This window comes from Trichosurus vulpecula, chromosome 2, assembly GCF_011100635.1.
Source record: "Trichosurus vulpecula isolate mTriVul1 chromosome 2, mTriVul1.pri, whole genome shotgun sequence".
NCBI lineage: Eukaryota > Metazoa > Chordata > Mammalia > Diprotodontia > Phalangeridae > Trichosurus > Trichosurus vulpecula.
In genome coordinates this window covers 107,009,617-107,021,686 of record NC_050574.1, presented here as the reverse complement: position 1 = coordinate 107,021,686, position 12,070 = coordinate 107,009,617, and the positions used below count along the sequence as shown (strand labels likewise).

The 12,070-nt window shown below is 40.6% G+C and overlaps 1 protein-coding gene across 2 annotated transcripts in view; it reads right to left on the bottom strand.

Moving 5' to 3' along the window:
- ME3 (malic enzyme 3) overlaps positions 1-12,070 on the bottom strand; it is a 316,892-nt gene that overhangs the window by 72,695 nt on the left and 232,127 nt on the right. For both annotated transcript variants that reach the window (XM_036747311.1, XM_036747312.1), the window contains one exon: positions 3,165-3,268. In XM_036747311.1, the coding sequence (XP_036603206.1) occupies positions 3,165-3,268 (104 nt within the window). The remainder of the gene's footprint in view (positions 1-3,164; positions 3,269-12,070) is intronic.

Sequence of the window (12,070 nt, the reverse complement as noted above, 5' to 3'; positions counted from 1 at the left end):
GGCTTAAGATAAAACATTTATCAATTTCTTTCATATTTGGAGATGGAGTTATTATAGGCCTAGTGACTTGAATAAATTGGGGGCAGCTAGGTTCTCTCTTGCCACTGTTTCATTTATTTTGGGTTTTGACTGATTAAATATTTTTGTCCTATCACTCCCAGTTCACAGAGCCTTCTCTTTGGACAAAAAAATGTAAACAACACAAAAATTGAGTAGTTTTGCCTTCTTCCCATCATTATGGCATTTAATAATAGCTCATCTTTATATGGTGCTTTAAGCTGTACAAATGAAAAGGAATTTATTAAGCTTTATTTATTCATAGTACAATTTCCTCTCTTTCCACTTGACTGTTTTGAAATGGTAATTATCAGATTTCTATCAGTGCTTTGAATACTGATACCTAAGGCCTCTGGTCAGGACTCCAGTCCCCTCACCATTCACCCTCCTCTGGATGTGTCCCAATCTATCAATTATTGACAATTATTGTCTATTACTGATACTTACTGAGTTACTTAAACAGAGCGGGTGTGTGTGTGTGTGTGTGTGTGTGTGTGTGTGTGTGTGTGTGTGTATTACATCATCCTACCTCTCTTAGGTTGCCATTTCCTGGCTAAGCCATGGAGCTTCCACACTACCTTTTGAAAGCTTCACCTCAAAGAACTTCATGACATCTTGTGGGAACTGATGGGAGAACTATCTCTAATCTTTTTTTACCACTTCCAGATCTGGATGCTAAGCAGCTCTCTCACTTCTACCTTATTCTACCTGACCTAGTAGCCTGAGATCTAGGACTGGCTCCAAGCACAGTCTTAGAATCAGATTTAGAGCTGGAGGGAACATTGTAGGTCATCAAGTTCAAGGCCCTCATTTTCCAGATAGAGGGAACTGATGTTCAGAGTGGTTGTCATAATGTCCATAGTGAGTGCCAGAAGCATCACTTGAATCCTGTTCTTTCTAGCTCATTCTACTACCCTATGTTTCCTCATTAAGTACATTAATTAATAGTGACTGATTAACTGATAGAAAGTGGTCACCTTAAAGATGAAGGGGATCAGATAAAGAATAAGTGAATTCAGTGTGGCCTTGAGAGAGTTTTGGAAGATGGTAGGAAAAGCATAAGGGTGCCTAGCCAGGGACGCCAGTTTGGGGGTATTGAAACATATAATGGGAAAAGGCAGCATGATGTAATGGAACATAGGATTTGGAGTCAGAACCTGACTTTGCGGCTTACTAGCTGAGCAGGTAACTTTACTTCTGTGCCTCAGTTTCCTCTATTATGAAACATAAACATGGTCAATAATACTTCTATCATGAGGCAGCATGGAATCCTGGCTTACCTTGGAGTTAGGAAGACCTGGTTTCAGATCCTCTCCATCCATACTGGCTCTATAGCCCTGGGTAAGTCACTTAACTTTTGTGTCCTAGATAAAGAAGAGTTGGGGATCTGCACTGGTGGAGATGGTTTCCTCATTGGGAGTTCCCTACACCCATAAATCCCACATGCAGGAAAAAACTGTATTCCTTACCATAATGAGTCATTGTGAATGAAATGGTTATGTGTGTAAAGTGCTTCATAGCAAATGAAAGCTATAAATTTCTGGACAGGAGTCCAGAAAAGAATATGGAATATTTATAAGCAGGGGCACCAAAGATAAACTTTATCTCCCTCAGCATTTTGACTAGGACTTAACTTGTTAGGGGCAGAGGCAAAAAAGACTTTAACTCCTGTTCCTGGTCTGGTGTGACTATTGACCTGTTCTAGTTTTGAAGGTCCTCACCAGGGTTCCTGGTTGGAATGACAAGGGCTTTGAGGGATGCTGGGAAAACAGGGCAAATTTCAGCTGAGGCTATGACATGGGGCAGGATTGGGGGGCCCTAAAACTGCCTGAATTATTCAGAGGGAAATGCCCAGGGAGTCTGGGGGATAGAGCCAGCATTTTGAAGAAACTGGAATGCTAAGGAGGTGGCAATGAAGACTGACAGGTGTGGCTGGCGCCTGTCAAAGAGAGGGATTCAGGAAGGAGAGACCGGAGGAAGAGGCTAATTCCCATCACTTATGGAGCTCCTTTCAATGCAAAGAGCCAGGCGAGAAAAACATTTGAGGGACAACACCTCATAAATCTCACAAATCAAGAGCCTGGGTGGCTGTACATTAATATCACCTGGCCCTTGGGCAGAGGTGGAAAATGCATGCTAATGTACCAGGACTCTTTCCAAAGCCATTTAGTCAGGGGTTGGTGGTGGTGGTACATTTCCTTCTTTTTCCTCCTCCGGATAGCACAATTCACCTCACTATATCTTAGAGGAACTGAATAGGGAAGAATGATTTCTAAATTTCCAACAACCTGAAAGACTGTCCTATAAAAGAGGGATTAGACTTGTTCTCTTCGGTCTCAAAGCAATGGGTAGAAGATGCATAGAGGCAATGCTGATTTGAGGAAAATCTTAACAATGGGAATTATCTAGAGTAGATTGGGCCATCTCAGGAGCTGTTTTTTTCATACTCACTGGAAGTCCTTAAGCAAAGGTCCCAATTACACTAACCAGGTACACTGTGAAAGAGAGTCTTAGGTAAAGGTTCGAATACATGGCTGTTGGGGTCCTTTCCAACTCTGAGATTATATGATTTGCATAGGAACTCCAGAGCCCAGACTGGCTAGAGGTGGGGTAATTTTCCTTTCAGAAAGTAGGGTGACTAACTCTAGACTGGAAGTTCTTAAGCTAAACTCCATGAACTTAAAAAAATGCATTAATACCTGGATTTCAATATAATCGGTTTCCTTTATAATCCTTTACATCTTATTTCACGCATTTACAAACATTCTGAGAAAGGGTCCATAGGCTTCACCAACCAGGGTCCATGGCCTAAAAATGGTGAAGAGTTCCTTCTCTAGACAGAGGAGCCCCAACGTCCTAGAGCCATTATCTCCCCATGGCTTCCATCTCCCCCAGACTCTTTCAGTGAACAAGCATATTTGGCTGGGTGCCTCCAATCACTCAGGGTCAAGATTTAATTTCTAGACCACCCAGGGGGCCAGCATTTAGGGGCTCCTGCTTGTGTGCTGGTTCCAGCCACTGTTGACATTAGGCCTTGATTATATCTTTAAAGGAGAGTGCCCATCGTGTCCCATTTCAAAAATGAGGTAAAAAAGTGGCCTGCTTACTTGTTAGTCACTGCTTGCATGAACTCATCAATCAACTCGTCATACTCTTTCCCACGTACACGCTTGTGCTTCAGTCCAATATACAGAGGGTCTTTCAGCAGGGCCTGGAACAGACAGAATTCTGTTTTCAGTGAATACCTTTAGGCAGGGGTTTTTGCGACCCCAGTAATAGTCTCTATCCAGTATGGTCCTTCCCACTTGTGGATACTTAGGATCCTCATGGGTGGGTAGTTAATACGGAGTTGGAAGATAGAGGGAGAATAGGTTACCTTCAAGCAAGAAGAGGGTCTTGAATTTAAAAGTGATTTAAGGGGACTTCATTCACTGAGCTGGCTCGAGCTTTGCCAAGACTCTGCCATATTTCTAACCCAATGCTCTAGACTTTGGGGTTATTATAGTCCTCTTTGTTGAAAACACCAACAAGAAATTCGAGCCTAGTACCACCTTGGTCAATTGTTCATAGGGTCACAGGATGACAGATTTAGAGATGAAGGGATCTCAGAGGCCATCTAGTCCAATCCCTTAATTTCACAGATAAGGAAACTAAGGCCCAGGGAGTTAAAGTGACTTGCCTAAAGTCACACAGGATCCAAGGGGGGACTTGAACCCAGACTCTGACTCCAGAGACTGCTTTTCCATAACAATATGCTGCCTCCTATGGCATGAAATAAATTGAGTTGTTTGGTCAGAGGACTTTAGGATTTAGAGTTGGAAGAGACGTAAGAGAATATGTGGTCCAACCCTCTTATTTTACAGTTGAGAGAGCTGAGGCTCAGACTAATGAAGTGACTTGACCAAGTTTATGCAGGTAGAAAGAAACGTCCCACCAAAGGCCATTCAGCCCATACCAGCAGGCAGGAATCGAACAAGGTTGTATGGGTCTGAAACTCTTGATCCCACAGGCTAACATTTATACTAAAAGCCATTCAGACATAGTTATGAGACACATAAAAATAAAGGGGAGGGACAGGAAGACCATTAGTTTTGCTTTTTCGACAAATGTCACTGCCTGGTTGAACTTTCAATTAGTACCTGGGATACCTGTGATTGGTGATTTTACTGAACTGGCTGCTGGGAGACCTAAAAAGGTAAGAGGATGCTGGAGTTGGAAGACTAGGTGGCTATCAAGTCCACCCCATGCTAGATACATACATACATACTACATACTACATACATACAACATACCCAACAAGGGGTCATCCAACCTCTGTTTGAAGACCTCAAGCAAGGGGTCCCTACTGCCTCCTGAGGTAGTCCATTCCACTTCTAGACCACACTAATTGTTAGGAAGTTTTTCCTTAATTTTCTGGGTCTTCATTTTCTCATATGTGAAATGAGAGAATTGGACAGGATGATAGCCAAGATTCCTCTCAGCTCCAAATCCTACGGGCCTATGAACTGAAAACAATATTGTAAATATGGTTGTTGTCCTTCATTCTCGAAGAGGATCAAAATGACCTCACTATGCTAGAGTAGAGTTACAGTGTGTCTGACTGTGGCTGATCAGACCAATACGAGCTCAGAATGCTCTACCACAGGTCAGGCACAAATGGTCTGTGTGAATATTTGGGGTAGATACTCCAAATTTGTGCATCTGGCATTTCCTTTGAGCTGTTTCAATGGTTGATCTGGAGTACAGTGGGATAATCACTTCCCTTGATCAGGACATTATATATTTATGACTACAGCTTAAGATTGTATTCACTTTTTTAAGGAATCATGTCACACTCTTGACTCATTAAACTTTCTGCCAATTAAATATCATTGTCTTGCAATATCACCTTCTGGGCCATTGTGGGGGCACCAAGTCCTTAGCCAAGGGGAATTGTGGAATAGGACTGTTGAATAAGAATGTGAGACACTCAAAGTAAAATATTGAGGCAGCCTACTAAAGAAGGAAGGATTCTAGATAGGGTTAGAAAATGTGGGTTTGAGTCCTGGCTCTGACATTCACTTTTTGGAAGGCTATGGGCAAGCCATTTCACATTTCCTAGCCTCAGTTTCTTCATCTGTGAAAGGGATGGAGACAATGATACTACTTAGTATATTGGGTTAGGAGTAAAATCCATCAAAATCTTTAATATACTCTAGGAAGAAGCTGTTATTATTATTCCACACTTTTTTTCTAGGACTAACCCTGGGCCTGATTGTTTATCTCAAGGGTATCATGGCCTTCCTGTGGGATTTTTTATTTTTTTTGCCCAACTCTACTTTCTTTTTTATTAAGTTCCTAAAAGATAGAACACAAAGGAAATTCAGCTAGTTCAATGATCTCTATTACTTGACTGATGGTCTCTCTTGAGTCCTTATTTCCCTCTTCTTTCTTAGTGAATTAGTCTAGACAACCTGGAAAAAAGCTGAAATTTGCCTTTTAATTTTCTTTCCAACAGCGATCATTGAGTCCCAGGCAGCCAGATTAGCTCCTCATTTCCTTTCTACTGGTCCCCATGCCAGTTCTCCATCTCTTTAGAGAAGGAGTTCTTAACCTGGGGTCTTAAAACTTTAATTTTTTTTTCTATAACCGTATTTCAAATACAATTAGTTTCCCATATATTTTGCTTCAAACTTTTAAAAACATTATTCTGAGAAGGGGTCCATAGACTTTACCATGAACCCCATTACATAAAAAAGATTAGGAATCCTTGAAGTAGAATGAAAGATGCCTCCCAAATTAAAACGCCACCCCTACATTCCCCTCCTGCAAAAAAATTAATTACAACATTTACTGAGCACCTACTATGTACATAATTCTGGGTCTTACTAAATGCAGTGTCCTTTCTTCTTCCTAAGATCTCAGCCCAGTCTTATGAAGTAATTTTTTTATACCTAAGGAGATATAAAAAACGGTCCTTCCTTTTTGGTGCAATTCATTACATATGTTAATACTGCATTTGTAACTTTGCAAATGTTGTTAAATTGGACTATGACTAGATACTTATTTACTTCCCTGGGGGCCAAATGACTCTTCCAATTTGTGAACAGAGAAAGTAATCAGCAGCTGGCTGGGGGCAGGTGTGAAATGCTTAATTGGACCCTGCTGGTATCATCCTGCAACTCCTGTCCTACTCCTGGCCCCACCAGCAAATAAGCTGGGGAGGAAAACCCCGTCCCACCCCATCCCCACTCTCCAGAGGAACAGCCTGAATTCTAGGTTGATTCACTAAGAGAAGTGACAGGGGAACCAGCTTTGCATCTGGGTGTCTGTGCTGGTGGAGAGGTTCACATGTTAGATCCTTTCTAAAGATAGTATGCTTGCCAGTCCAGTCATTCATTCAACTAACATTTAACTTCCTACTGTGTGTCCAACCCTTTTTGAGGTGTTTAGAAAGATATCCCAATTTATGATTGACATAGTTCCTTCTCCCATTGTGTTTACAGTATAAGACACAAAGCACAGATAACTATAATCTTAAATGCATTACAGAGCCTCAAAACAAAGTGCTATAAGACAGCTGAAGAGGAATGAGAAAAATAATGAGCTAAATTTGGACGTGTTGAGTTTGAGGTACTAGAAGGACATTCAGCTGAAGGAGTAGGAGAAGTGGGTCTGGAACCCAACGGAACTCACAGCTCAAGGAATCAGAGGGCCTGATTTTAATTTCAAATTTTATTTAAGTTTTACTTCTGATATTTCCTGTGATGGTGTATTAACAAGGTAATAAACACAACATTGATGATAATTGTGACTATGCCTATGTATCGCAAAATGTGAGAGACTCTCCATATAGAAGGCAGAAGAAGTAAAACATTTATTTAGACACCAGAGAACCAAATCCCATAACTGATAAGTTCAACCCATCCAAGCAGCAACCAACTCCCCAAACCAGTAAGCCCACTTTATCACAACAGCAAGGAACTTAAAACAGTATCACAGCATGAAGCCTCACCATCCCATTAACCTTCTGCCCCCCTGCTGGGGCCTTCCCACAAATACACTCACAGAACAGCACACATCTGCTCTTTCCCTCAATTCTAACTGCTGTCTCTGAATTTCCTGTGACACACTTTCCTTTTCTTCTCAGCAAGTTCTTCCCACCACATGTGACTTAGGCTTCCTGTGGAGTAAGCAGGTCACATGGCCTATTAATGGGTGGGAAAGATCTTCAAATCTAAATTGTTATTACAGATGAGTGAATCACCTAACCTATATGAAAATGAGTTTTCATTTCTTCATCTATAAAATGAAGGGATTAGGGTAGATGACCTTTAAAGTGTCTTTTCAGTTCCAGATTTATGATGCTATTATACAGAAAGCATCAGAGGAGAAGAGAAGGTGGTCAAGGACAAACCCATAGGAAGGCCGTGTCATAAAGCTGGGCTTAGATGAAAATTAGTTGACAGTAAAGGTGAGATAGCCCTAGAAACCGTGCTGGCCATCGATGGCTGGAAAAGGGACATCTCAGGATAAGATTTCCAGGCTCTCCGTGACTTGAATTCCATAATTTTCTAAATGATTTTATTTTATCTTCTTCCTCTTAGCTACTAGTTAGTGTCCCTTTGAAAAACAATCTAGATCTTGGGTGAGCCAAGAGAAAGAAATAGGATTGATAAAGATGAAGTCCCTAAAGGCTAGGATTAGAAGCAGCAGCATCAGCAAGAGAGGTTTCTTAACAGCTCTGGCAGGAGGGGTTTCACTGGAAAACCTTAGGTAAGCCTGATTCTGAAGACAGGCTGCTGTCTTGGTTATTTCTTCCTCAGAAAAGGGTGGGTACCCTCTGAGATGGTACAGGAGACATCTGTATCTCTTACCATGTTTTACTAGTTTCTTTTTATTTGTGATACCTTAATTAATTTTTAGTTTTCAACATTCATTTCCACAAGATCTCTCCCTCCCACCCCAAGATGGCATGCGTTCTGATTACCCATTCTCCCAGTCTGCTCTCCCTTCTATCACCACCACCCCTTATCCTCTTCCCCCTTACTTTCTTGTAGGGCAAGATAGATTTCTACATCCTATTGCCCATATATCCAAGACCTCTTTTCAAAGCATGTCACTGATGCTTTCCAGGAGCTCTCCCTGAGAAGACTGGGATAAGTAAGGTAGGATATCCCACTTCAAATCACAGAATGTTAGAGCTGAGAATAAACTTGGAGACATTTTAGTACAATCCCCTCATTTGATATATGAGGAATGTGGGGTCCAGGGAAGTTCAACGACTTGTCAAGATCTCAGAGCTAATGTCACTAAAATCAAGGCTAAAACCCAGGTCTTCTAATTCAGCATTCAGTGGTCATTTTTAAAGTGACATCTTGCACTGTCCCTTATCTGCTGAAATATTTATTGCAACATTTTTTTGTGGTAGCAAGTAGATACAATGCATACCAAGAATATGATGTAAAGTGGATTAAACAGAACCAAGGAAACAGCGTGTGCGAAAGCCATAATAATGTAAAGGGCAAGAACACAAATAACAACAAATCCTCCCTGCCCCCACTTAGTACTGTATAATTATAATGTTCAAGCTTGACCCTGAAGAAGAGACAGGAGAATGTACCTTCTGAGGGACTAGAGATGTGGAATATTTCCCATGTGCTGTTGAATTTGGTTGGTATGTTAGATAGTTTTGCTTAAATATGTTTCTTTTTATCCTGTTAAGAGAGAGCTCTTTAGGTGGGATAGAGAAATATATATGGAGGTGAAGGTGACATTAAAAAACCCTATCAATAAAAACAAATTAAAATTCTTCTGGGAAAAAAGTTTCTGGAGAGAGTTGACAGAAATTCACTTATTCATTCAACAAATATTTACAAAGCTCTATATACAGTGTACTGTGCTAGGTCCTAGTGGAGACACAATATCTTTGTTCAGGTATTTTAAGAGCTGTCACTTAGACAGTATTAGACAGGTCAGTATCTTCTCTGTAGATTATAGTATTAAGTTGCCTAAAGCATTCAGAAGTTAAATGACTTTCCCAGGGTTATACAGTCAGTATGTGCCAGAATCAGAATTTGAACCCACATCTTCCTGGTTTTGAGGCCTGCTCTCCTTTCAATATATCACATTGCCTACATAATAAAAATTAGCCCATGACAAATGCATAAAGAAATATAAATTGTTAGGAAATCTTTCCTTATGTCCAGCTTAATTTTTCTTTTTGTAAATTCTACCTGTTCTTCCTAGTTCCATCTTCTGGGGTGAAATAGAACAAATCTAATTTCTTTTCAGTTTTATAACCTCCAAGCCACTGAAGACAGTTATCATGTTCTTCATTCCACATCTTTAGTTCTTTAGGCTAAAAATTCTCACTTCCTTCAACCAATCCTTATATAGCATAAACTCAAGAATCAGGGATGGGGAACCTGTGGCCTCAAGGCCATATGAGGCCTTCTAGGTCCTTGGGTACAGACTTTCGACTGTATCCAAGTTTTACAGAACAGATTATTTTATTAAGGGGGTTTGTTCTGTGAAGTTTGGATCCAGTCAAAGGGCTATACTTGAGGACCTAGAAGGCCACATGTGGCCTTGAGGCTGCAGGTTCCCCACCTTTGCTCAAGGTCTTTTATCATCCAGCTTCTACTCCACTGGATGACCTTCAGCTTACCAATACCCTTTCCAACATGTGGTTCACAGAACTGAATGCAACACTCAAGATATGGTTTGATAACATGATGATACAGTGGTATCATCACCTCCTTATTCCTGGGAACCATACCTCTCTTAATGCCCCCTAAAATCACATTAGCTTGCTTGGCCGTGATACCATTCCCCTAGATCCTTTTCAGATAAAGTGCTGTAATAAACTTGTTTCCTTCAACTTGTATTTGTGAAACTGTTTTTTTTAACTTACATGTAAGATTTTATATATTCCCCTTTCATTCATTATGGACTAAATTTTTGGCCTATCAATATTTTTTGAATCCTTACTGTCACACAATATCTTAGCTATCTGTAACAACAATGTTGCTAGTAGCTGTTGTGCGGGTGTAAGACCAATAACACCAACACACAGGAGGGCTGCTAACACAGGTTTTTGATCAGCTTTTCTAAGGAAAGTAACTTTAAGGGGTTTACAATCTCATATTAATTAAACATACATATATCATTCACTTAGCTCAGGGGAAAAAGTCAGCACCCTGAACTTCAGAGAAAATATAGACAGAAATTAGAAGCAGAAATTATATAAACAGAGCAAAATAACAAAAATCAACAGACAGGCTTCTAGCTGTCTGATCAAGACAATACATACATAGTTACCAGAGAGAGAGAGAGAGAGAAGCACCAACATCTGGGTTTTCAAAGCCAGGGGGCTCCTTAACTGCTACCCAGAGCCTCGTCCGGCCAAACCACATGAACACTCTTCCAATGAGGGAGCCCCAAAAGCAAAATGCTAACCTTGTAGCATATATACCCTGTTTAGGGCCCTGGTGCTTAGTACCTGCTTAGCAAAAGGGTGTTGACTTGAGGCTTAGCATCTACTTAGCAAAAGGATGTGGGAAAGATCTTTAATCACGACTAGAACCACATTATCTATATTTTTTCCAATCAATGACTCTTGATTCAAACAAAGACAAGGCTCATCAAAGGCACTTGATTGCCTTAGTGCTGAGGAGCACTCCAAAACAAAAGACAACAAAAAGTTCCACTTAGCTTGCCATTACACTATCCCCTATAAGCTTAGTGTTCCATGCAAATGCATGTCATCTATACATTTATCCAAGTAATTGGTTTAAACAATTGGTTTTGAACAATCTGGCTAGCAGCTTCTGTGGGGGTATAAGATTCACCCACAGCCAGCACCCAGAAAGCTGTCAACAGCACAGGTTCTTCTGATCTGCTTAATTAAGGAAAGCAAGGTGAAGGGGTTGACAAGCTTACTTTTAATTCAGCATTCAAATATCATTCAGTTAGTTCAGGGGAAAAAACCAGCATCCTGAACTTCAAAACAAAATGCAAACAAATTACAAACTTTAACAGACTTTGTCTGATTAAATACCAACACATAGTTACCAGAGTTCAACAAAATCTCAACACCTGGGTTTACAAGCTGGAGGGCTCCTTAGCTACAGCTGCCCGGAGTCTCCTCATCAACACCATCTCCAGAGCCCCACACAAATGGCTTTGTCCTCCCTTCTTATAGGGCTTCAGACATCAAACATCACCTGAATCACCAGAGCTCAGGCTCTGGTGATTGGTTCTTGAGTTGGTCCCTCCCCTTAGGACCCTGGGAGGTTCACATCCACATGGATGTTAACACCTAATGGGGTTTGGGCCCAGGGCTTAGCACCTAGTAAAGCTCACTGAGATAAATTGAGTCACTCAAAGAAAACAAAGGCCATTCTGGTTACACCAATCAATGACTCTTGATTCAAACAAAGGCAAGGCTCATCAGAGGTACTTGATTGCCTTAGTGCTGAGGAGCACTCCAAAACAAAAGACAACAAAAAGTTCCACTTAGCTTGCCATTACACTATCCCCTATAAGCTTAATGTTCCATGCAAATGCATGTCATCTATACATTTATCCAAGTAATTGGTTTAAAAAAAGTCAAATACCACAGATCCCTAGAAGACAACACTGCAGACCTTTCCAACTTGACACTGAACCATTAATGACAACTCTTTGGGTCCGGCCATTCAACCAGTTCCAAATCTATATGACTTTACTATCATCTAGTCCACATCTCTCCACATTTTCCACATGAATAGAATGAAATAATTTATCAAATACTTTGCTAAAATCTAGATAAACTGTTAATTTCTCTACTCTTTCAGTTTATTAACTTCATCTGAAAGTGAAATAAAGTTAGTCTTGGGTGCTTTGTTATGACTGATGTCATACTGGCTTGTTGGGTGGTCACTAACTACTCTTTTCATAGTGAATTCTCAGTTTCCCCCAGTAATAAACCTCAATGGTTTATCATTTGTAGGTGCTATTCTCTTCCTTAAAAAATCAGAACATTTGCCCT